The 27,031-nt window shown below is 52.2% G+C and overlaps 1 protein-coding gene across 1 annotated transcript in view; it reads right to left on the minus strand.

The window, feature by feature from the left end:
- The window catches only part of NUP160 (nucleoporin 160), a 1,937,143-nt gene that overhangs the window by 1,074,432 nt on the left and 835,680 nt on the right, over positions 1–27,031 (minus strand). The window contains exons 17-18 of the mRNA XM_069623088.1: positions 9,824–9,984; positions 9,192–9,325 (exon numbers count right to left, since the gene is read on the minus strand). Coding sequence (XP_069479189.1) covers positions 9,192–9,325; positions 9,824–9,984 — 295 coding nt within the window. The remainder of the gene's footprint in view (positions 1–9,191; positions 9,326–9,823; positions 9,985–27,031) is intronic.

Genomic DNA, 27,031 nt, shown 5'->3' on the forward strand with positions numbered 1-27,031 from the left:
GCCAGCGACAGTAGGTACGGCAGTACTTGAGGGGCCGTAATCCGCAGAGGGTTAATCTTCTGTGCACGGCACCAGACAGAGAACCTCTTCCACTTATGACCGTAACACTTGAGAGTTGAGGACGCCCTGGCTTTTGCAAGAACCTCTCTGCAGTCAGCCGGGATATCGTACCCTCCAAACTCTAGTGCTGCAGGAGCCAGGGCTGCAAGTTCAGCGATTCCGGGTCGGGATGAAGAATGGCGCCTCCTTCTCTGGAGGGAAGATCCACGTCCGCCGGCAGCTTGACTGGTGGAGACGTTGACAAGTCCAGAAGGTCCGGAACCAGATCTGCCTCGGCCACACCGGTGTGACGAGGATCATTCTGCACCTGGACTTCTTTAGCTGGTGGATGAGACGGAGCGGCAACGGAGGGAACCCATATAGAAACAGGCCGTCCCAAGGGAACGAGAAAGCATCATCGCCCATGCTCCTCGGCTGCGGGAACCTGCTGGCGAACCTCTGGCACTTGGGTTTCGTCGCCATCGCGAAAAGGTCGATCCGGGGTTTGCCCCATCGTTGAAAGAGCCGATCCACCTGGTCCTGACGTAGTTCCCACTCGTGGCACGAGCGCAGCTCCCTGCCGAGTGAGTCGGCGATGGTGTTTTTTTTCCTGCCAAGTGGAAGGGAACCAGAAACATCCCCAGGGCGACGGCCCAGTGCCACAGATCCTGGGCCTCCTTGGATAGGGCTGGGGATGTGGTGCCTCCCTGCTTCCGGATGTAGAACATTGTGGTGGTGTCGTCGGTGAAGATCCTCACCACTTTGTCCTTGAGGGACAGAAGGAATGACTTGAGCGCCCAGAACACTGCTCGGAGCTCCAGAATGTTGATGTGGAGAGACCTCTCCTCCGGGAGCCAAAGGCCTCTTGCGTGGAGATCTCGGTGTGGGCCCCCCAACCCTCCAGCGAGGCGTCCGTAGTCACCGTCTCCTGAAACGCCGGGGTATGAAAGTCCGTGCCTGTAGTGAGGTGCGCACGGGTACCCCACCATAGGATCGCCCGACGGAACTCCTAGTCGAGAGGGATCCTGTCTTCGAAGCAGCCCGTCGCCTGAAACCAGCGGGCGTCGAGGAACTCCTGTAGCGGACGCATCCGAAGTGATGGCGAATCCCAGTTCCATGAGCAGCCGGACGGTCCTCGCTGTGTGTTCGATGGCAAGTTCTCTTGTCCTTGCCCGGATTAGCCAGTCGTCCAGATGGGTGTAGACGTGGATCCCCTGCAGGCGCAGCCACGCCCCACTGGTGCCAGGCACTTGGTGAATACCCTGGGTGCCGACTTTAATCCGAACGGCAAGGCTCTGAATTGGTAGTGGCGTCCCTGAACCACGAACCTGAGAAACTGTGTCCTTTTAGAATGGGGATGTGGAAGTAAGCATCATCCTGGTCCGACGACGATAGGAAGTCGCCCTCCTCCAGCTGTCCCAGCACGTGCTGGAGGGTGACCATCCTGAATTTCTGCGCCTTGATGTACTTATTTAACCGACGCAGGTCAAGGATGGGGCGCCAACCGCCTGTCTTCTTTCTGACGAGGAAGTACCTTGAGTACACTCCGGAGCCCCAGAGCCTCCTGGGGACGAGCTCGATGGCACCTTTCTTGAGCATCGCCCTTGCCTCCAACAGCAGTTTAGGGACGCGATTCTCCTTCCTGGCCACGGGAGGAATGCAAGGACACTTCTTTTGGAATTCCAGCGAGTGCCCGTTGGCCAGGGTGTCCAGCACCCAACGGTCGGTGGAGATGGACGCCCAAACGCTGACGAACTTCGTCAGCCGGCCTCCCACCGGGGTGCTTCAGTGGGGGCCCGACTTGGAGGAGGCCTTGCTGCCTTGGCCTCCTTGACGACGATGGCGGGATCCCCCTTGCTTGCCGCGACTGTCAGGCAGAAACCTGTGCAGTTCCCTCTGGGACCACTGCAAAAGATTTAGGACTACAGGTGTTTGGCAGTAAACCCACTTGGTAGCAGTCTGTACCACACAGATTCACTTGGTAGCTGTGGCTGAGCAGTCAGACTTCCCTTAAGAAGAGTTAGTATGCAGAGTATTCACAATAGGTCAAAAGAACACAATAGAACAAGTAAACACTGACCAGGGCTTGGTGTAAAAGAGAGATAATTATTTATTTAAAACCACATCTAGAAAAACACACAGGCACTAATAGTAAGCAATTCAAAAACACGGTCATTAAAAGATATACACTCCCTTAAAAGAATATTAGACAAGTCTTAAGTAAAGCCCCACTTATTATCAGACAGCGGTGAGCGCTTAACGTAGATGGCACTCTAATAATTCATTTACAAAAGGGAGAGAAAAGCAGAGAATAAATTGGAACAGATCCCAACACTTTTTCACGAACACAACAAGAGAGGAAGGCAAAGTAACACCGTGAGTTTAGAGTCAGTAGGCCAGATCCACTTTAAGGGGATCAAAACGAAATTTGTCCAAGGTCACGCGGTGTAGTGCACAAGAGTCTTGTAAAGGTTCAAAAAGGAGTTGGACCAAAGAAAAGAGACCAGTTAGAGGGTCAAGGCGGCCAGCCCAGTCCAGAAGGTTAAGGGGTTATTATCACCTTGTAGAAATCTTTAGAAAGGGAGGCCTGGCGGACACGGTACCTTAAAGTGGTGAGAATACTCCAGCTGGGGCAGTTGTTCCTGGCAGCGGATGCAAGTCCGGGGGAAGAGAGGATCTCGTCGGGGAGGAAGACAGGAGTCCGTTGCACTGCCAGGGAAGAAACCAGCCGCAGAGTTTCTCAGGTAAAAGGAGCGGTCCTTTAGTTTGCGGTCCAGTGGTAAGTGGCTATCCGGTTGCCGGGGTGCTTGGCACGGGCAATTCGACCACAAGCCGGTCTGGGGTGTGAAGAGAAGAAGGTAAACTGGTTGTGCCCACCAGTCAGGGGAAGAAGCCTCTCCAGCCGGGAGATCTTCTCTGTCGTCGGGAAGTGGTGAGTCGGTTCCACAGGGCTCCACAGGTGGTGTTGCCGTGGTAGGTCGGCTCAGCTTCTCCCTCGTCGGATTCTCAGGTCCTGTGGCGACTTCTCAAGTTCCAGTCCCCAAAGCCCTGCTTTTATGCAGCATACCCCCACTCAGCCTAGCTGTCAATCAAACATGTTAAGTGGTGAGCCGGCCGGCTCACCACTTGGGCCAATCACACAAGAGTGCGACTTGAGTTACCAAGGTAACTCAGTCCAGGGTGCCTAAACCCCCTCCCACACTCCCTGTGGTACCCAAACAGAGTGGCACCACTTTTGGAGGCTTCTGTGGAGAAGCCCGCCAAAAAGTGCAACAAAGGGCTCGACTTGGGTTGGAGTCACAGAAGAGAACACAAATGCCATTTTATAATCGAGTCTTGGCAAAAAATACCAACCGGCGAATTAATATTAAATAAACCGGCGGTATGTTCGAGGCTATGAGAATTAAATAATTAAAGTTGCCTCGAACAATGGGAAAATCCCATAGGAATATATTCGCGGTCGAATATAAAAAGTAGTTTCCACTGCCACCAGCCAAAACTCGATCAGGGGGGACGGAGACGTGCCCCCTCGACTAACAGACCCCGGGGCAATCGAATTGCCCTGACCAGTACGTCCACAATATGATGGTTTGTACTGGTATCTGTTAATAATTTGGGACTAGTAAAGCCAATGGTGACTTTACATGCCCTGGGAGACAGTAGTCAGTCCCAGGGTATGGAGTCTATGGTGGGGTGTCACTATGACACCCCTGTGTTACTGCACGGAGGCTGCTGTGTAACACACATAGTAAAATCACATGAGACCCTATGGAGTAAAGGAGCCCATAAAACACATTAACATTCAAAGAAATACCACAAATCATGTCCAAGAGTGTGAGGAAAAAGAGTCTCACTCTTGGCAGGAGAAAAAACAAACTCCAGAAATCCAGCAAAGCTGCTGGGGGACTCACTAGGTTAGGAAATTCAGCCTAAAGAGAGAATTCTCCCTAACAGCGACCTCTGTAGGCCTCCTGGGACTAGGAGCGGGCCGCCTGGGGGTATGTAGAAGAGCCACCGCTGGATCCCTTGGAGGCACCCTGTCTGCCTCCGGAGCTCCAAAAGGGCCGTCGTCGTTAAAGTACCCATAGGGCGCGGTCCGTCTCCGAGTCGGTCTTGATGGCCTGGAGCAACTTGTCCACCGTCTTCCCAAAAAGGTTGTTGCCGTCGAACGGCATATCCAACACTCTGGTCTGGACGTCCTGGTGAAAGTCAGTCGCCTTGAGCCATTCTCGTCGTCGGAGGCAAACCCCGTTGCCTAGTTGGCGAAATCCGGTATCAGCAATGTCCGTTGCCACCGTTATGGAGTGATCCGACGCCACCTCTCCTTCCTGCACAATTTGTAGGGCCTCGGCCTCTTGTCGTCCGCTAGGAAGTCTAGCAGGGGAGCTATCTTGAACCAAAGCTCCCTGTCGTAGCGGGCCACGATCGCTAAGGCATTGGCCGCCTTAATCGTCGTTGCCGCCGCCAACGGGATGACTCGTCGTCCCATGGAGTCCAACTTCTTGCCCTCTCTGTCCGGCGGGGAAGTGGAAGTTGAAGTCGCCGCACCCGCTGCTTTCTTCTTGGCCGCTGCCGAGACGACAGAGTCCGGCGTGGGCTGGGCCCTGAGGCACAAGGGGGCGGCATCGGGGACTTGGTACTTCTTCTCGTACCTGTCCCTCTTGGCGGGTGTCGTTGAAGGGTTCTTGAGGATAGCCAGTCCCTCGTCCCAGATGTCGTCGAGCAACGGCACCGCGAGGATCGTCTTCCTCTTGGCCACTCGTCGTTGGTAAAGAAACCCTTCCTTTTTCCGTTCCTCAGGGCAGAGCTGAAAGAGCTCGGATGTCCTGGTTATCATGGCGTGAAAGGAGCCAATTTCGTCGGGTGGAGAAGCCCGAGCGGGAGGTGGGGGGGTGATTATGGGATGTCCATTGTGTCATCGCCGCTGTCGTCCATCCCCGTCGCTGTATCCATCGCCGTATCCTCTCTAGGGTCTGGCGAGGGGGATGAGGGGTCCACAGGCCTCGCGGGCACGAAGGGAGGAGCGGGGTGGACTCTCCTTTGCTTGTTCGGAGGGCTTCCCGACGGGCCTGGTTCTGGATCCTCCGTCGGGGTCCGTGGTAAACTCATCCATATCTCAGTACATAAGGATTGGATTGCCAACAAAATGGCTGCCGAGCTATCCTGGGGCTCGGGTAATGGCTGCGACGGACGGGATGGCTGCTCCACTGGGCCCTCTTCGTCGCCATCTTCGATCACATCAGCGGGAACCGTCCCCTGGGATCGAACCTTCTCGAACTTCTCGTTGAGGCCTATGAACCTCTTGTTGAGGCCCTTCCCAGTTTCCACCAGATCCACATCAGAGGCTGATTCTGAGTCTGTAATGGCCACCGCCCCCCCCCCTCTTTTTCCGCCGGGGTCTTCACGGGGGTCTTAACGATGGGCTGGAAAGAGGATTCCTTCCGCGGTGGCAGGGATACTCTGGGCCCAGAGGCCGTTTCCACTGGCGTAGTCTCGGCCGGCTTCGCCAGGGTCGCAGCGACCACTTCGATAGAGGCCTTTGCCAGCTGGATCAAAGCCCTCACCACCTTAGGTGTGTCCTGGGCTTTCGCATTTGGGGGGGGGGAGGGGAGTCAGCGCCTCGCTCCCCCTCGGGTCCCTTCAAGTTCGACCGGGGCCACTCCAGCAGCTTACCCAGGTTCTCAGACTTCCTCTTCCCCGAACAAGAGAGCGCTGGCTCGTGGTTGAACGTGCCGGGGAAGTCGCACCCTGCCTGGCAGCCGAAGAGCCCGACCTTTCGGTGCTCCCAGTGCCCGCGGACTCGCAGTGCTTGGCCTTCTGTTGGACCCCCGTCACCGGGGCGCCCTAACAGGACTTAGAAGCCCGCTCAGACTTTTTCTTCGCCTTCTCACCCGCTGTGCCCTTCTCCAGCCAGGCGGCGAGGCGGGAACGACGATCTGGTTTGGTCCGTTCCGAAAGGTTCTTGCAGAACGCACAGTCCTCCTCCACGTGCGTTTTGTCCTCATGAAGGCAGTAGAGACATCGCGAATACTCGTCCTTGAAAACATTTTGTAATCCGCATCCAGGACAGCACCTGAACAGCTTGGATACGGGCGTCGAGCTTCCCTTGTCCTGGGCCATGTCCATAAAGGTAGGCCGCAGATCTTCTGGAATCCTCCAACAAGCGTAAACTCGACGAAAACTTCAACCTTGAGGGGTGTAGAAGAATTCCGAAACGGGTCCCCATTATCGAAAGTAGAAACGGTGGAGCTTGAGGCTCGATTAAACCGAAAAAATAAAAAAATCTCCTGAAAAAGCACAAAAATGCAGCAAAAACTCGAGCACAAGGACTCCCAACACTTGAGCTTGCGGTAAAAATCTGAGGATGGCTGCCAGAGGCGGGGTTTAGGGAGAGGTAAGTCATTGGCTGGGGGCAGTATGACCCAGAGATCAATGATTGGTTACTACTAAGAAAGACAGATCAGAAACGAAACTGATACTGATTTTTTCTTTACCGAGGATTCCCAGCCTGACGACGGGGAATAATCATGAGCATGTGAATCCATGCCAGACCCCATGCTGGAGAAATCAGGAAAGACAGTATGCAACCGACACTTTCCCACCTCCTTCACCCTCTTAACCTCTGCAAGGCAACTTTGGCCCCCAGGCTCCCAGGAACTTATGGAAGGTAGACTCACACATCACTACCTTGTAGAAAGACCAGGAACTATTTGAGGGAATCTCATAACTACGGAGACTAGGAAGAACGATGCCTCCCTGAATTGTAACTCTGGAAGTACTGGGATGAAGAAGCTACAGAATAATGAAGAACCCTCAGAGGAACCAACACATGTATTCTAGTCAATTTGGACCTAAAAGTACTGAGACGAAGGAGCAGAGGAATGACTAATGCTCCATCCAACTACATTGAGCATTCTAGTCCTCCGCAGAGGCGCAACTAGAACGTCAATCATAAAAACAGCAGCAAGGCTATCTCAGTTAGGAAGCAGCTCCTCCTTGGGTAAACCACAGGACCAAACCGGTGCGAGAAGTGTCATAGAAGAGACCACTCGGACGACCAAGGCAAGAAAGCACCTGGCGACCCAAGGTCTGGCAAGTGTGGGGAACAAGCTCCACGACCGCCAGAACAGCTTCTGTGGCAGAGCTGCAGAAAACCAGAGGGAGAACAGGAGTGGCAAGGCACGCCCACAGCAGACTGCAGGCATCCTGAGACCAGGAGAACCACAGCACACAATCGAAAAACATACAGAGGTGGTTGGGAGGCCACCAGGGCCTGTAGCCAGTGGTCACAAGGCAGAGAAATTAGATGAGGCATAGCAGCCTGGGTCTGCGAACCTCATTGTGTGCTCAAGCAAGGAACTGATATGCTATCAAGAGGAGCTAGAGAGTACTTGGCAGGAGAAACAATCAAGTGCATCAGTGGGAAACTACAACCCACATAGTACTTGGCAGGAGAGTGGACCAAGTCTAACAAATTGAAGTAAAATCATATCTGCAGGTCCAGGACTCGCAACCACAATACGAAATAGCTAAAGGACTCTGTTGCGGTACCTGACAAGGAAAATAAACCAGGCCGACTAGGAGTTGAGAACAAAAAAAGAACTGAACATTGAAAGTGCAATCGGCCAGGGGAAAGAGTGATTTCCTCCTGACAGTAGCATCAACAAAAGGTGATCATGGCCTCCATTTCACACGGCCTCCCTCCACCCAGTATTATCTAATCACTTGCTTTAGCTAAAATAAATTGTATTAATATATCAAAGATTTAAAACTTTGTTCAACGTGATGTACATATTAGAACAGACAATTCATGGACAATTAGACATATTACATAGGTAAACCTATATTCAATTCAACAGACACACAAACCCAACAGGGTTGAGACGATGTGACATACAGCCCTTGATTACCTTTTGTTGATGATGCTGATCATAGCCAGAAGATCAAGGCCTACCAGGCACCCTAAGTATAGAGCTACTCCTGATAGTTGCTAAAGCATAAACCAAGGCCATGGAAAGGGAGGCACTCTGCCCAGCATTAAGCAACTGAACATTGGAAGTGCAAGAAGCCAAGGGGAAGGGAGACATTTCCTTCTGGCATTTGCTAACGTCTAAAAAAAAAAAAAGGCCAGCTGAAGAGTGACATTCCCGCTTGCCTTAAGAAAAGTTGATCCAATGTGCTTTGTGGAACTACTGTCAAGAACTTGTTTGACTTTCTGTTCGCCAGCAAGTGACCCCTCTCAAGCCCAGAAGAAGGGAGTAATTATTCTGAACCAAGAGCCATCATTAGTTGATTGTAGATGTAATTGTGTGTACGGGAAAGAGCTAGGGACTTTTTGACAAAGGACAATGAACTTTGTTTTTTTGGACATCCGGACAGACTCCTTAGCGTTATCTTGAGGCAGGGTAACCCTCTTAGCTTAGGGCTGGCTAGGTTTCTGGATTCCCAGCCTCTGACTTCTGCACCCTTACGCTACCCTGGCAGGACCTGTATCAACTGGGAGTTAGCCTCCTTTATGAATGAATGCAAAGGGAGTCCTGCTTCTGATTAGAGCAAATGATACACAGCTGATTATGGGGTACCAACAATGTTAAATAAAGGCACAATTTTAAAAAGAAGCTCCACTCCATATTTCTGCTTTCGGAGTTCGGTAAACCAAATTGGTCCTCATTGCTGCGGTGAAAACTTACTTGAAGTCAAAAAGGTCAACAGTGACAGTCCCAGTCTCACGTTGGGCAGCTTTGGTTCTGGGACACAGCAAGCTGCATTTTACTATAGTAAAACATGTTTTACTGCCAGCCACCAGTAGAGTTCATACAGCAAACTGTGCAAGAACCGTGCATGGTTACTTGCACAGAGAATAGGGTAACATTTTGACACACTTACACAGAGGTTAGTGGATCACAGGGACCTCAGTGACATCCTTTGGCTCTCCAGATAGTAGTTGGAACAGTTAACAACAGAACAAAGAAGGTGCAGACCAAAACATCTGGCGAGCTGAAGACTGCAGAAACCTACACGAATGATTATGCTCTGATTGAACCTAACAATGGTTCATACTTCTTCCATTCTGCCACACCATTCCAACCACAGGACAGTGAAATATCAGCTCATGCACCAGAAGAGGGTAGCCGATAATGGCAAACACTTACAAGGCATCAACAGGTACTGCAGAAGCCAAGCACTCACTGGCCCAGCGTAGGACATAATAGGATGAGAGCAAATGTGATGTGCGTGGCACTAAGTCCTGCTGGGAATGGAGAAGTTGTAACCTTCCAGAGAAGACCTGCAATGGAGAAGCACAAAAGGTCAGTCACAGAGGCATTGCTGTGTAACAGAAGTTCAAAGTGCATAATGCTCGACTGGAAACGGTCAAGCAAACGCTCCGATTAATTTTTAACAAAGGCAAATAAAACAAGCTATTGGGAAACATGAATCTTAAAAGTGATGAATCCAGATGACCATTATCTCCCCCACTTGAATGCATTACATAATGAGGGCGCAGCCGCCACTAGGATACCACATCCCAGTCTAAAATACCTGAAAGGAAGCCAAGACTCTGCAGGTCAATGATTCAAAATTAAAGCCAGTGAACAGGGGTTACTAGATGGAGAGCAAACAGCTCAGCAATTTCCTTTATAAAGGAACAAAACATGAAGCACTCATACACGGACCTTTGTACACAACTGGTAATGAATGAAGGCTTCTGAGACAGAAAGGGTATGATATGATATGGCATTTATAACATGCCTATACACAAATGTTTCAAAGTGCGAAAACTTACGTTATCACCCAGTTTGAGCAGCAGTTGCTGAAGGATCAGCAGGTCACGGCAAATCATGAAGCGTGTGCTGGCAATTTGGAACACAGCCTGACACACTATGTGTGCTGCAGTTCCACTCCCAAATAGCTGCGAAATATTGATGCGCACGTTCAAAGGTTGTGCTGTAAGAAACCAATAATTACAGACTTAGAAACAGCCTCACTAACAGTTGAGAGAACAGGGAAACACATACAGACCTCCCCCACCCCCAGTAATATTTAAGCCCCAGATGGGTCCTCCCAAAATGATGGGCAGCCTGCTTCCCCACCCCCTCCAAGAAAACACCAAAAGTATTAATTGGCATTTCTCAGCTGGCTCTTCATTCAACAGCAGGAATCTTACAAATGTGTCTAGAACTATAACTCTTTGGAACAAACTTGTTCAGTCTGGATCAGGGGAAGAATACCTGAAGATCAACATGCATATGGCATCTCAGTATCAGATCATACGTTTCCAAAGTGTGTAAACAGTTTAATCTAAAACACAGAAATGAAGTGCAAGAGCGTCTGCAAGGACATTTAAAATAATATTTTGTTACAGAGTTAGTCGCAGTGTGGATTCTATCATATTCCTTGTAGATTTATAATTATTTAATTTCATTTTATTATTGCACAAGTCCCATTCAATGAGTTTCTTTTTAACCTATAACCATGTGTCACAACCACCATCATCCATGGTGTCATCGTAGAGTGAAGAAATCATTGAACACCCTGGCAGGAGAAATTACTTAGCAGTGAAGTTCTTTGTATGGATTCTTCTCCTGCAGATTATTCATCAGATAACCTTCCAGCGGCATCTGCTCCGAAAACTATGACCAGGGGGAGTAGTACACATCGAATCGACAGTCGATCCCTCTTGACATGATGGGGCAATCGTCGACTCCAGATGTGACATTGTTTGTCGTACATATACCACGTCCCTATGCCCCGTAACTCTGTCTCCCCTTCCCCCAAGCTCAGCTTCTGCTGCGTAGAAAGAATTGAGTCATTTGAAAACAGCCACAACTCAAAGATGACAAACAGAACCGTATAAATGTATAGAGGATCAGACATTAAATACATAGGAGCCCCTCGAAAGAGTCAGCTCGACGACAACTCTCACAAAGATATCAGTTTTAGAACTACCAGCACTTTCATAAAGGAATCTGCGAGAGAAGAATCCACAGAAAGAACATTACCGGTAAGTCCTTTCTCCTTCAATGGATTGCTTTTCTCACAGATTCCTCATCAGCTAGACTCCCAAAGCAGTTTGTTTTCGCGGTGGTGGAATGAAAGTCCCTACATCAGAAAATATTGTCCAACAGCATCAGCTCCACGGGCCACCATGTATCTGCTCGGCAGATGTCGCTTATTGGCACACATCTCTGCAATACCAAAGAAACAGCCACACAACTAGAGTAGTGGGCTCTGATGTCCGGTGTTATATCTTTCTCAGAGTCGAGGTAAAATTCTGACATGCAGAGTGTAATCCATCTGGATATTGCTTGTTTAGACACCGGCATATCTTTCCTGGATAGAGATAAAGCCACAAATAGCTGGTTAGCCTTTCTGAAGACTGATGTTCACACAACATAAATTAAGGGCCCTCTTGGGATCCAACTATGCAACTTCTCTTCCTCAGAGGGGTGAGGAGGCAGGAAGAATACAGGCAGGTTAATGCTGTGGTATAAACAAAACTCCAAGATGGCCTTGAGTAAAAACCCTGGTCGTAGCCTAATGGACACTTACTCCAGGAGAAATGGAAGGAATGGTGGTTTGCACGACAGCGTCTGCAAATTCGATAACCCACCTGGCTGATGTAATCACCACCCACAAAGCAGTCTTCAGCATTAGTAGATGGATGGAGCATGAGTGTAAAGGATCAAACAGATCCACCATAAGAAAGGTTGGAACCAAATTAAGGTTCCAGCCTGGAACCGTAAAGTGAACAGGTGGGAACAGGTGGGAAGGTATTCAGAAGACCCTTCAGGAAATAGGCCATAACCAGCATCGTAACAAAGATCCTTGACCCGGAGACCTTTTAAAAAAAAGAAAGCCGCCAAGTACCCTTTGACTGTTGTAACCTGAAGGCCCGCCAACGCCAGTGACAGTAGGAACTCCATCACCGCAGTGGTGAGGCAAGAGATGAACAAGTTACTCTTACCTGGTAACGTTCTTTCGATGGGATGGTCCGACGACATATTCCATATCTATGACGGTAATCACCACAGCTGTGCTGCTTCGGAAAATCTTTGTGTCTGCGTCCTGCGTCGATGACGTCGATACGCCGCCCTCGAGGACCTCCACCGACGGCCGACGTCACTGGATGTTATAAGTAGGACACACGACGCCCGTAGCCTCAGTTGTAGTTTTTTCCCAGAATGTGTGGCACGAGTCTTCTGAACACTCCTCTGTAGGGCAGTAGAGGCAGCCATACCCCTGGTAGAATGGGCCCGCAAGCCGACTAGTGGGTCCTTACCCGCTAAGCAGTAACATTCAGAAATTGCCAGAATAATCCAGCAAGACAAAGTCTGCTTAGTCACAGCTTGTCCCAAACGCTTTCCAGCGTAACCAATGAAGAGTTGATCGTCCACTCTGACCCGGGACATGCGTGAAATATAACAGCTTAAAGCTCTCCTAGGATCGAGCCTATGGAGCCTCTCCTCTTCCTTACCAGAATGTGGAGGAGGATAAAATGCCGGAAGAATAACCTTCTGGCCTAAATGAAATTCCGTCACTACCTTCGGAAGAAAGGAAGGAGGAATTCTAAGGACAACCCTGTCCTTGTGAAATACAGTGAAGGGTGGCTTAACTGAAAGTGCCTGTAACTAACTCACTCACTCTGCGAGCGGAAGTGACCGCAACCAAAAATACAGTTTTAAGAGTTAACAGTCTCAAAGGACATGAATGCAAAGGCTGAAACGGAGCATCCATCAGAAACTTGAGGACAAGGTTCAAATCCCAACTGGGCACCTGGAAAGGTGACAGAGGGAACACATTAGTGAGCCCTTTTAGAAACTGAGAAATTAAAGGGATTTTAAAATAAGAACACTCTTCAGACGAGCGCTGAAATAAGGACAGCGCCGCCAGGTAACCTTTAACGGTACCCACTTGCAAGCCCGTGTGGGCTAAAGAAAGCAAAAAAGACAGAACCACATGAATGTCACATGAAAACGGATCCACATTCTCAACCCTGGACCAGTCGCAGAACTTTCTCCAATGGCAACGGTACAAGGACTTTGTTGCGGGCCTTCTGGCCGAAAGCAAAACCTCCATCACGTCTTCAGGGAGGTCCCAATCCTTATACCTCAACCTTTCAGAAACCAAGCGTGAAGGTTGAGTGATCTGACCTCTGGATGGAGAACCTGACCCCCCCCCTCCGGTGAGAGCAGATCGTCAAGTCGAGAAGGTCCGCGTACCACGTCCTCTGGGCCCATGCCGGAGCAATGCGGATCATCCAGGAACCGAACCTTTGTAACCTCCACAGCACTTGCAGGATGACTGGGACTGGAGGAAACACGTACAGCAGTGGGAATGACCACTCCACCACGAACGCGTCTCCTAAGGCTCCTCTTGGAGGAAATTCCCGCAAGCAGAACCTTTTGCACTTCCGTTTGACACTGGAGGCGAAGAGATCCACTCGAGGGGTCCCCCAAAGGGCGAAGATCTCCAGGAGAATCTCCTGAGCCAACTCCCACTTGTGAGAGATCGCGCTCTGCCTGCTCAGAGCGTCCGCCATCTCGTTTTCGTCTCCGGCCAGATGAACTGCCGAGATCGAAACGTCCTGCTGGATTGGCCAGAACCAGAGCTGAATCGCCTCCCTGCACAGAGGAAGTGACCCTGCCCCCCCCCCTTTTTGTTGAGGTAGTGCATGGCCACTGTGTTGTCCATCAGGATCAGGACATTCTTTCCTCGCACAGTCGGCAGAAAAGCCTTCAGGGCAAGCCTGACAGCCCTCAGCTCCAACAGATTGATATGGACTGTGGACTAAAACGGAGACCAACGACCGCTGACTGTCAACTCGTTGGCATGAGCTCCCCATCCTGTGAGGGATGCGTCCGTCATGATCGTCACCTCTGGCCAGAGTAGCCAAAATGGAGCCCTTCATCAGATTGCCTTCGACGGCCCACCACAGAAGGTCCTGGGCGACCGAGGACAGCACCTGAACAGGGTCCGACATCCTGCCGGAGGACTGAGACCACTGGAGCTTGAGTGCCCATTGCAAAGATCTCATCCGCAACCTGGCTTCTGGCACCAGAAGAATGCAGGATGCCATGAGGCCGAGCAATCTCACAAACTCGAACGCTGGGAGACTCTGGGCATGTTGAAACTTGTGCACCATCTGCTGAATGTGATGAGCCCTCACCTGGGGAGGGCAACATTGCCTCAGGGATGTGTGAAGCACTGTTCCGATGTACTGGAGCCTTTGAGTTGGCGTCAAGTGCGACTTCTTTAAGTTGAGGGAGAAGCCCAGCTTGTGGAGGGAGTGGCAGGTGACGGACAGATGATCCAGAACTTGCTCGGGAGAGCGCGCCCTGATCAACCAATCGTCCAGGTAGGGGTAGACGTGAATCCCCCCTTTCCTGAGATGCACTGCCACCACTATCATGAGTGAAGACCCTCGGGGCGGAGGTCAATCCGAATGGCAGGACCCAAAACTGAAAATGCGAGTCGCCAACCGCAAACCTCAGGTACTTCTTGTGCTTTAGATGGATCGGCACGTGAAAATAAGCACCCTTGAGGTCGAGAGACACCAACCTGTCCTGAAGTCAAAGGGCCTGGAGGACTTGAGAAAGAGTAACCATCTTGAACTTGTCCTTCCTGAGGAGTTTGTTCAAATCGCGCAAGTCTATGATGGGTCTCAATCCCCCGTCTTTCTTGTAAATCAAACAATAAGGGGGAATACCATCCCTTGTTCCTCTCCGCTACAGGCACCAGTTCTATGGCACCTTTCTCCAGCAGGGCTTGAACCTCCTGCACAAGGAGCGGATCCGGACTCTGCAACGAGAGATTCCCCGGTGGATTGTCGTGAGGCGTCTGCCGAAAGGGAAGACAGTAGCCGTGGGCTATGATCTCCAGAACCCACACATCTGAAGTAATGGCACGCCATTGGACAAGATGCTGTGCCAGCCTTCCCCCAACCAGCAAACCATGGGATATGGCATCATGACTGAGCTGAAGCGGCTGCGGCGTTGCCTGAGGGCAGAGGCAACTGCCCAAGCGGCCTTGGCACCTCGAGTACCCTGCTTTCCTCCTCTGGCACTCCTACGGTGGCCCCTTTGACTGGCAGCTCCTCTCGCTTTACCAAAGGATGAGTAATAACAAAAAGGAACCTCCCCTCCATTGCTGTCCACTAGGATGAAAAGGCGGAGGTTGGTGAACTGTAGCGCCCAACAACTTCGCTGCAGCTTTGGAGGTCTGCAACCTCCAAGGCTCTCAACAGCCTTGCTGCCAAAAAGATGTACACCGTCAAAGGGCATGTTGAGGAGCCGGGCCTGCACATCAGGAGCAAACACAGAATTCCCCAACCACGTAAACCTACGTATTACGGCTCTCGCCGCCATGGACCGGCTGACGCAATCTGCCATGTCCAAACCCGACTGAACGGCCTCACACATGGCATCTTTGCCATCCTGGACCATAGCAAGAAAACCATCCTGTTCGTCCCCTTCAGGAATATCTTCAGCCGCTAAGGAAACAGTTCCACAGAGTGTATGAAACGTGACAAAGAACATACAGAGTTGGCTGCCTGAAGAGCCATACCCCCTGAAGAAAACACTTTCTTCGCCCAACCATCAAATCGCTTGTCGTACCTATCAGGAGGGATGGTAGGATACAATGCCTCCTTTGCTGGGGCCATAGCCGCCTACACCAAACTCTCTGAGGGTGGGGTGCTTGGTCAAGTAGCAGGGGTCGCTACTGGCTGGGCGGTATTTTCACAGCAAAGACTTGCCAACTGCCGGGAGACTCTCTGGAGCAGTCCAAGCCGCCGCCGCCACCCTCCTCTGTAGAGCCATATGGAACAGCAGTACCGGGTCAGTTGGTGGACCTTGGTCGAGGATATCCGTGAGGTCATCCTGAAGAAAATCCCCTGGGGGAGCAGACCACCCCAAGTACTCGGTGACCCTAGACATAAAGCGGCGGGTACGAGGAGTCGGCATGGGTGCCAGGCTCCTGCCTACAAAACTCCACCTCCGGAGAGGTGTCCAGACCACTGGCGTCGTGCAGGGACTGACGCAGGCCCTCAATCTGGCTATGGCTCGAGAGAATCTCACCTGTCACCGTATCAGGAACCATGCCATCATCGGAGCCCTCATCCACCTCCGAAAAGTACTCAAGATGGCGGAAAGAGGGCACACAATGGGGAACAAAGCAATGCTTGACCTTGGCCAGAGCCTTTCTAGGGGGTTCCACCGTGCCCCGGGGTACCCCCGTCGAAACAGCCTCGAAAGGCGCCTAGTGAATCGGCATCGAACGGGGTGCCGACAGCATCGACTGCGTCGACACAGGCCTCTAGGGTGGAGCCCCGAGCGTGTCCCTCGACATCCTGGGCGCTGATGACTTCCTCGGAGCCGGAGCATCGAGAGAGTCCCTCGACGAACTCGGCGCCACAGGCGTCGACGTCTTCCTCGAAGACATCACAGGCTCACACGGTCTCAAGCGCGTCGAGGACCGGGACCTGGAACGGACATGACTAGAACGATTCCCCTTGTTCGAGCGGGACCGCTCCTGCGAATCGTGCCGACCACCCAAGCCCAAAGGCGTGCAAGCGGTGTCTCTAGTCCGATCACGACCGACCCCACTCGGAGGCGCGGACGGACCAGTGCCCTGCGAGTCGAGAATCGCTAGCATTTTCTTACCGAAGGAAGCCCATTCCTCCGGCTTCGCATGCTTGGTGGGATAAGTGACCCGCTGACAGACGGAGTCCTTGGATGAGGACGGGGAAGGCAACCGATGACGGCGCTTCCGGGAGTGTCTCGAAGAGGCAGCAGTGACGGGACCCACTCCGGGACCAAGACCCACTGGACTTCCGACGACGATGCAGAGTCGCCCCTCGAATCGTCCGTCGAAAGCCCCGCAGACCTCGACTTCTGGGCCTTGGACACCTTACCGACCGACAGTTTCTTCTTGCTCTCCCGCAAGGCTTTGAAGGTAAGCAACTGGCAGTCGACACAATCATCCTTGTCATGGGCCTCCCCGAGGCACGAGAGGCAGGCGTCGTGCGAGTCCGTCACCGACATCTTGGACCCGCACTTCTTGAAGCCTGGACGCGGGGTGGAAGAAGAGGTAGACATCACCAAGGACTTTCACTTCACAAACGAACAGGTTCGAATAACAGAAAGAACAGAAACTCCAAAGAGTCGAGGCGTGGCAAGATCTCCGAAGCGAACACATTCGCGGAAAAAATGGAACCGAGGTTACGGGCGTCGTGCGTCCTACTTATAACATCCAGTGACGTCGGCTATCGGAGGAGGTCCTCGAGGGCGGCATATCGACGCAGGACGCAGAAAGATTTTCCGAAGCAGCACAGCTGTGGTGATTACTGTCATAGATATGGAATACGTCGGAGGACCCAATCCCCGCGAAGGGGTCAATCTTGCGTTCTCTGCACCACGCCTCCAATCTTCTCCTGCTGCCCGCATACAGCAATCTTGTTGAAGGTCTGCATGAAGCCATTAGCTCCTCAGGTACCTCCTCTGAGAGGTCCCAGTCATCCTCTCAAGAACCACGCATGTGGATTGAGAGATTCCGGGTTTGAGTGGAGTACCCGAGCCTCCGCCTAAGAAAGAAGGTCCAGCCGTTGAGGCAGTCAGAGAGGTGGGCAGATGGTCAAGACCAGAAGTTCAGAGTACCACGTCCTCCTCGCACAATTGGGACGACCAAGATCAGGGTTGCTCGAAACCACCTGAGCACCCACTGAATGACGCGGATTGGAGGGAAGGCATTGCGCAGGTCGCAGTCCTACTACACTAGGAAATTCTCCCCGAAGCACATCTCACCGGGAATTCCCTCAAGCAAAACAGTTTGCACTTCCCGTTGGACTCTGTGGCAAACAGATCTACCATTGGGGTACCCAACTGAGCAAAGATCTCTTCTAGGACTTCTTGACACACTTCCCACTCATGTGAGACCGTGCTCTGCCCACTCATAGGGTCTGCCAATCGGATTTTCCCCGCCAGATGTACTGCTGAGACAGATCGGATTTTCCAAAAGCCAGAACCACAGCTGCATCAACCTCCCTGAAAAGGGGAAGGGATTGCACACCTCCCTGCTTATTCAGGTAGCGCATGGCCACCGTATTGTCCGTCATGATCAGGACATATTTCCCTTTGAGAGAGGGTGCAAAAGCTTTCAAGGCGAACCTGATCGCTTGCAGCTCCAGCCTGTTGTGCCACTGCGCTTCCATTGTGGACCTGAGAGCACTCGCCTGCAAATTCTCGCAGCGAGCGCCCCACCCTTTCAGAAATGCATTTGTGACCACCCTGACCTGGGGCCACAGGATAAAAAAGTTCCACCGCCATCATGTTCTTGCTGCTGGCCCACCGAAAGAGGTCATCAGCCTCCAACTTAAACACCCTTTATTATGTCCTTTAAAGTGCCGAAGTACTGGGACCATTGACCCCTGTAGCAACCACTGCAGTGACCGCATTCGCAGTCTGGCCTCTGGCACTAGAAAAATGCAGGAGGCCATGAGACCTTCGAGGCGGAGGAATGAAACTGCTGGCAAGGTGGTGCGGCTCTGGAACAGATGAACCATCTGTCCGACACTGGCGTCTCTCTCCTTGGGTCGGGGGACTTTTCTCTTCCAGAGTGTGCAGGACTGCTCTGATGAGCTGGAGCTTTTGCGTTGGTGTTGTGTGGGACTTCTGAATGTTTAAGGAGAGGCCCAGTCTGTGCAGTAGTGAGCAAGTGACTTCGAGATGATATGAAACTCACTTAGCTGACCCCCCTCAGATCAGCCAATCATCCAGGTATGGCAACACATGTACGCCAGATCTCCTGAGGTGAGCCACGACTACTGCCATCAGCTTTGTAAAGACCCTGGGTGTGGAGGTCAACCGAAAAGTAAGCACCTTGAACTGGTAAAGCTTGTCTCCTATTCGGAATCTCAAGAATGTCCTCTGCTTTTAATGGATAGGTGTGTGGAACTCAGCATCTTCGAGATCTAATGACACCCGCCAGTCCTGAAACTGAAGAGCGTGGAGAATCTTATCACCACCATTTTGAACTCGTCTTTCCTCATGAACATGTTAGAGGCCCTGAGGTCCAAAATGGGACAGAGTCCTTCCCCTTTCTTGAGTACCAGGAAATATCAGGACTACCAACCCGATCCTCTCTGCTCGGGAGGTATCTGTTCCACAACACCCTTCAAAATCAGGGCTCACGTTCTTCCTGGAGCTCCTGTTGTGGATTCTGAGGTGGAGGGGGTTGTCCTTCTGGAGGTCTTCTTAAAAAGGGCAGACAGTAACCTCATTGAACAAGAGGCAAGGCCCAGGCCTCTGAGGTAATCTGTCACTGGGGACAGTGCTCGCCAATCCTTCCTTCAACCAGTAAAACAGGGGGGTTGGGGCGGTAAATGCCTCTGCCCCTGACTGAGTTGCGGGAGCTGTGCCTTCCTTCAAAAGAAGAAATACCTTCTGTACCCGCGCCCTCTGGACGTGAAGCTGAAAGAAGGTTTAGCCGGCTGTTGCACGGCTAGGCCCAGTGGTTTAGCAACTAACATTTGAGTCCTTTTATTTTTCTAAAGAACTCATTGGCCTAAGGGCTAAACAGGTTCCCGCAATCAAAGGCAATATCCAATAGCCTTGGCCTGGACATTTGATGAAAAAGAACAAGTTATTTTCTTACCTGGTAACGTTCTTTCGATGGGATGGTCCGACGACGTATTCCATATCTATGACATGTAATCACCACAGCTGTGCTGCTTCGGAAACTTTTTTCGGCGTCTGTGTCCTGCGTCGATGACGTCGATGCGCCGTCGTCGAGGACCTCCTCCGACGTCCGACGTCATCCGATGTGATAAGTAGGACGCACGACGCCCATAGCCTCAGTTGTAGTTTTTTCCCCCAGAACGTGTGACAGAAGTCAACTGCCAGTCAGACACAAAGCCTTGCGGAACGTAAGCTGCAATCGCAAAAGAAATTCTGCAGCGGGGAAGGCAGGGTGGGAGCGATATGGAATACGTCGTCGGACCATCCCATCGAAAGAACGTTACCAGGTAAGAAAGTAACTTGTTCTTCGAGGGGATTGGGTCCTCTGACGTGTTCCATATCTATGACAGACTCCCAAAGCAGTACCAAAGCAAGGAGGAGGGAAAGAATTTAGAATCAAAATGTAGAATAGCCAATCAAATAGCAGAGCAAAGGACCGCCTTGCCAAAGGCCAGATCCTGTGCTCGGATGGAATCGAGGGAACAGTGACGTACAAATGTATGTACTGAAGCCCAGGTGGCTGCATCACAGATGTTGCGAATAGGAACACCCCTCTGCAGGGCAGTAGACGCAGCCATACCCCTAGTAGAATGGGCCCGCAAGCCAGCCGGTGGGTCCTTACCCGCCAAGCGGTAGCACTACGAGATGGCCAAAATAATCCAGCGAGACAAAGTCTGTTTCGTCACAGCTTGCCCCAAACGCTTTCCAGCGTAACCAATAAAGAGTTGATCATCCACTCTGACCCGGGACATGCGTGAAACATAAAAGCTTAAAGCTCTCCTAGGATCAAGCCTATGGAGCCTCTCCTCTTCCGTACCAGGATGCGGAGGAGGATAGAATGCCGGAAGAACAACCTTCTGGGCCAAATGAAATTCCGTCACTACCTTCGGAAGAAAAGAAGGACGAACTCTAAGGACAACCCTGTCCTTGTGAAATACAGTGAAGGGAGGCTTAACTGAAAGTGCCTGTAACTCACTCACTCTGCGAGCGGAAGTAACCGCAACTAAAAACACAGTTTTCAGAGTTAACAGCCTCAAAGGGCAAGAATGTAAAGGCTCAAACGGAGCACCCATAAGAAACTTAAGAACAAGGTTCAAATCCCAACCGGGCACCAGGAAAGGTGACGGAGGGAACACATTAGTGAGCCCTTTCAGGAACTGTGAAATCAAAGGGATTTTAAAGTAAGAACACTCCTCAGACGAGCGCTTAAAGATGGACAGCGCCGCCAGGTAACCCTTAACGGTACCCACTTGCAAGCCCCTGTGGGCCAAAGAAAGTAAAAAGGACAGAACCATGGGGATGTCACATGCAAAAGGATCCACATTCTGAACTCTGCACCAGTCGCAGAACTTACGGCAACGGTACAGAGACTTTGTTGCTGGCCTTCGGGCCGAAAGCAACACCTCCATCACGTCCTCAGGGAGGTCCCAATCCTTATACCTCAACCTTTCAGAAGCCAAGCGTGAAGGTTGAGGGATCTGACCTCTGGATGGAGAACCCGACCCCCCTCCTGTGAGAGCAGATTGTCTCGGTAGGGAAGACGACGTGGAGGGCAGATGGATAAGTCGAGAAAGTCCGGGTACCACGTCCTCCGAGCCCACGCCGGGGCAATGAGGATCATCCGGGAACCGAACTTCCGTAACCTCCGCAGCACTTGCGGGATGACGGGGACTGGAGGAAACGCGTACAGCAGCGGGAATGACCACTCCACCACGAACGCGTCTCCTAAGGCTCCTTTTGGAGGAAATTCCCGCGAGCAAAACCTTTCGCACTTCCGGTTGACACTGGAGGCGAAGAGATCCACTTGAGGGGTCCCCCAAAGGGCAAAGATCTCCAGGAGAATCTCCTGAGCCAACTCCCACTCGTGAGAGATCGCGCTCTGCCTGCTCAGAGCGTCCGCCGTCACGTTTTCGGGTCCGGCCAGATGAACTGCCGAGATCGAAACTTCCTGCTGGATGGCCCAGAACTCGAGCTGCATCGCCTCCCTGCACAGAGGAAGTGACCCTGCCCCCCCCTTTTTGTTGATGTATTGCATGGCCACTGTGTTGTCCGTCAGGATCAGGACATTCTTCCCTCGCACAGACGGCAGAAAAGCCTTCAGGGCTAGCCTGACGGCCCTCAGCTCCAACAGATTGATATGGAGTCTGGACTCCGACGGAGACCAACGACCGCTGACTGTCAGCCCGTTGGCATGAGCTCCCCATCCCGTGAGGGATGCATCCGTCACGATCGTCACCTCCGGCCAGGGAAGCCAAAATGGAGACCCCTTCATAGAGTTGCCTTCGACGGCCCACCACAGAAGGTCCCGGGCGACCGAGGACGGCACCTGAATCGAGTCCGACATCCTGCCGGAGGACTGCGACCATTGCGTCTTGAGTGCCCACTGCAAAGATCTCATCCGCAGGCGAGCCTCTGGCACCAGAAGGATGCAGGATGCCATGAGGCCGAGCAACCGCAAGAACTCGAACGCTGGGAGCGTCTGGGCATGCTGAAACTTGTGCACCATCTGCTGAATGTGAAGAGCCCTCACCTGGGGAGGAAAACACTGCCCCAGGGAAGTGTCGAGCACTGCTCCGATGTACTGGAGCCGCTGCGTTGGCGTCAAATGGGACTTCTTTAAATTGAGGGAGAAGCCCAGCCTGTGAAGGGAGCGACAGGTAACCGATAGATGATCCAGGACTTGCTCGGGAGAGCTCCCCCTGATCAACCAATCGTCCAAGTAGGGGTAGACGTGAATCCCCCCTTGCCTGAGATGCGCTGCCACCACCACCATGAGCTTGGTGAAAACCCTCAGGGCGGAGGTCAATCCGAACGGCAGGACCCGAAACTGAAAGTGCGAGTCGCCAACCGCGAACCTCAGGTACTTCTTGTGCTTGGGATGGATCAGCACATGGAAGTAAGCATCCTTGAGGTCGAGTGACACCAACCAGTCCTGAAGCTGAAGGGCCTGGAGGACTTGAGAGTAACCATCTTGAACTTGTCCTTCCTGAGGAGTTTGTTCAAACCGCGCAAGTCCATGATGGGTCTCAATCCCCCGTCTTTCTTCAAAATCAAAAAATAAGGGGAATACCATCCCTTGTTCCTCTCCGCTACAGGCACCAGTTCTATGGCGCCTTTCTCCAGCAGGGCTTGAATTTCCTGCGCAAGAAGCGGATCCGGACTCTGCAAAGAGAGGTTCCCCGGTGGATTGTCGCGAGGCCTGTGCCGAAAAGGAAGACAGTAGCCGTGGGTTATGATCTCCAGAACCCACACATCTGAAGTAATGGCTTGCCACTCTAAAAGATGCTGCGCCAGCCTTCCCCCAACCGGCGAACCATGGGACATGGCCTCACGACAGAGTGGGAGCGGCTGCGGCGTTACCGGAGGGCAAAGAGGCAACTGCCCGAGCGGCCTTGGCACCACGGGTACCCTGTCGTCCACCTCTGGTACCCCTGCGTTGGCCTCTTTGACTGCCAGCTCCTCTCGCTTTACTGAAGGATGAGTAATAGCGAAAGGAACCACCCCTCCACTACAGTCCCCTAGGACAAAAAGGCAGAGGTTGGCGAACTGCAGCGCCCAACGACTTCGCTGCAGCTTTTGAGGTCTGCAACCTCTCAAGGCTCTCGTCAGCCTTGCTGCCAAAAAGGTGTTCACCGTCAAAGGGCTTGATGAGGAGCCGGGACTGCACATCAGGAGCAAACCCCGACTTCCGCAACCACGCAAACCTGCGTATCACGGTGCTCGCCGCCATGGACCTACTGACGCATTCAGCTAAGTCCAAACCCGACTGAACGGACTCACACATGGCATCCTTACCATCCTGGACCATAGCAAGGAAACCATCCCGTTCGTCCCCTTCGGGAACATGTTCAGCCGCTAACGCAACACAGTTCCACAGAGTGTGCGTGAAACAAGACAAGGCACAAATGGAGTTGGCCGCCTGAAGCGCCATACCACCAGAAGAAAACACTTTCTTCGCCCAACCATCAAAACATTTGTCGTCCCTATCAGGAGGGATGGTAGGATACGACGCCTGCTTCGCCGGGGCCGTGGCCGCCTGCACCACCAAACTCTCCGGAGTGGGGTGCCTGGTCAAGTAGCAGGGGTCGCCACTGGCTGGACGGTATTTTCGCGACAAGGATCTGCCCACCGCCGGGAGACTCTCCGGAGCAGTCCAAGCCGCCGCCACCCTTCTCTGTAAAGCCATATGGAACGGCAGAACCGGGTCAGTTGGGGGACCAACATCAAGGATGTCCGTCAGATCATCCTGCACAAACTCCCCTGGGGGAGCAGACCATCCCAAGTACTCAGAAACCCTAGCCATAAGGCGCCGGTACGAGGAATCAGCATGAGAGCCAGGCTCAGGCCTACAAAACTCCACCTCCGGAGAGGTGTCCAGTCCACTGGCATCATGCAGTGACTGTCTCAACTCGTCAAACTGACTATGGCCTGAGACAATTTCATCCGGAACCTGACAAGGAACCAGGCCATCAGAATCCTCATCCGCCTCTGAAATATAGTCCAGGTGGCGAAAAGAAGACACTCGAGAGTGCTTGCTCTTAACCAGAGCCTTCCTAGGGGGTCCCTGGGGTACCTCCGACACGGCGGCGTCGACACAGCCCTCGAGGCCGGAGCCCCGAGCGTGTCCCTCGACGACCTGAGCGTCGACGGCATCGACGACTTCCTCGGAGCCAGAGCCTCCAGAAAGCCTGTCGACGCCCTCGACGCCACAGACGTCGATGCCTTCTTCGAAGACCTCACAGGTGCACACGGTCTCGAACGCGTCGAGGACCGGGACCTGGAACGGGTATGCCGAGAACGAGTCCCCTTGTCTGAACGGGACCTCTCCCGTGACTCGTGCCGACCACTCTTGCGAGCGGTGTCTCTCGACCTCACACGACCGACCCCACTCGGGGGCGCGGACGGTTGAGTACCCTGCGACTCAAGAATCGCCAGCATCTTCTTCCCGAAGGAAGCCCATTCCTCCGGCGTCGCACGGCTGGAGGGGTAAGCGACGTGCCAGGGAGAGCCCTCCGAAGAGGACCTGGAAGACGACCGGTGTCGGCGCTTCCGAGAATGCCTCAAAGAGGCTGAGGAGTGGCGAGACCGATTCCTAGAAGGAGACCCACGAGACTTCCGACGATGACACGGAGAGTCACCCCTCGAATCATCCGTCGAAAGCCCCGCAGACTTCGACTTCCGGGGCTTGGACACCCGACCTACCGACAACTTCTTATTACGTTCGCGTAAGGCTTTGGACGTGAGCGACTGGCAGTCGATACAGTCATCCGTGTCGTGGGCCTCCCCGAGGCACCAGAGGCAGGCGTCGTGCGAGTCCGTCACCGACATCTTGGACCCACACTCCCCGCACTGCTTGAAACCCGGACGCGGGGTCGAAGACGAAGTAGACATCTTCAGAAGGATTTTCACAAACGAACAGGTTCGAAGAACTGAGAAGAACAGAACTCCAAAGAGTCGAGGCGTTTAAACCGAGAAACACGAAGCAACACGTTCGCGGAAAAAACGGAACTTAGGCTATGGGCGTCTTGCGTCCTACTTATCACATCGGATGACGTCGGACGTCGGAGGAGGTCCTCGACGACGGCGCATCGACGTCATCGACGCAGGACGCAGACGCCGAAAAAAGTTTCCGAAGCAGCACAGCTGTGGTGATTATATGTCAGATATGGAATACGTCGGAGGACCCAATCCCCTCGAAACCTGAATTGTGCAGGTATGCCTGCCTCCTCCGAACTGTAGCTGATCCCATTGCTCTTCCGGCTTAGTCGGCAACGTCCAGGTCATTTGCAAAGACTGGTGGGCCACCTCCTTTCCATCATCCACAATCTGCAAGAACCCATCATGCATATCTCCTTCGGGAATATGTTCTAAAGTTTCCTTGATAGTCGTCCAAAGACCAAATGTATATATTGCAAATGCGCAGGAAGCATTTAACAGCCTTTAGGGCCATACTGACGAATGCGAAAGCTTTCTTCACAAGAGCGTCACACATCAGTAGGGAGATTGGATGTGGCGGTCTAGGATTGACCATGGCAACTTGGACAACCTCAGGAGTCGGATGGGTTGAGAAGTAAGATGCATCTCCTCTTGCCGGCTTATATTTTTTTGTGAATTCAGAATTCACAGGAGGGGTTGAACAAGGTTTTTGTCAAATGTCAACAAGAGTGTCAGCAATTAACTATGTTGGGGGGCCTTGGTCAAGGATGTCAGTGAGTGCATAGCCTAACAGAGGTTTGGTTGGAGAGCCCAAACCCAGAGCATCAACCACCCAGTCTACTGAGGTGCAGTACTGGGCCTTAGCATGTCCACAGGGGTGGGCTTGTTGAATTTCTAGGTCTGGGGGAAGTGTCCAAGCAACTTTCATCATGCAGCACATCAGCCAATGAGAGTAAATCGGCGACTTCTGATAAAATAAAAATCCATGCCCCGATACCCTATACCCACTAGTTCGAGACCAAAAGGTACTTGGTGCAATCATCGAAAAAAGTCATGATGATGAAAAACCAATCGTGCACCGGGATCGGCGCCAACGGACAAGTGGATGGTGCCGATAACTGCATCAAATGGCGGTGCGGAGCCCAAGGCCATTGGTACTGACACCGCACAGACATTGTGTGGGTCCTTAATAGACATTTCAGGATTACAGGCCTTGCCCCGTTTGAAACCGGACACCTTGGGAATGGACATTCTGGAGAAATCACGCATAATTCCAAAACAAATTTTATAGTAAAATATCGAAGGCCCTCTAGCAAGAGTTGTTCCAGTGAGCAGCATGCTGAGCGCACAGAAAAAAGAAACTGAGGTGCGGGGGCGCATTGACGTGTTATATTCTCTGACCACAGACGTACAGTCCAGAGTTGACAACCGCCGCATTGAGTCAAGAGTATTTCACGGCCGAATCGTGGTGCACTATGCCTCCCTGTCTAAATGTTTTCTGAGCAGCGGATGCTGGAATGATATCTATCTGATGAGGAATCTGCAGGAGAAAAGCAATCTATTGTACTATGCCCCTCACCAGTTCTATGCAGATCACTGTTGAGAGTGCTATTGGCACAGGTTGGGTGCAAGACTGAAGGGTATTCTTGGATGCAAGGTCCAAGTATTTTTGATTTTCACTGTTTTTGGGAAGCTTTTTTTTAAGGCTTCGGCTCAGGGGTACAGAATACCAAACCAAAATTGTGCGCACAATGTGTCCCCCAAATAGTCCAAACATTCGCAAAAGTTAATGTGATCAAGAAGTATAGCTTCTCCCAAATTGG

The sequence above is a fragment of the Ambystoma mexicanum genome, chromosome 11 (genome assembly GCF_040938575.1).
Source record: "Ambystoma mexicanum isolate Mex_15411 chromosome 11, UKY_AmexF1_1, whole genome shotgun sequence".
Lineage (NCBI taxonomy): Eukaryota > Metazoa > Chordata > Amphibia > Caudata > Ambystomatidae > Ambystoma > Ambystoma mexicanum.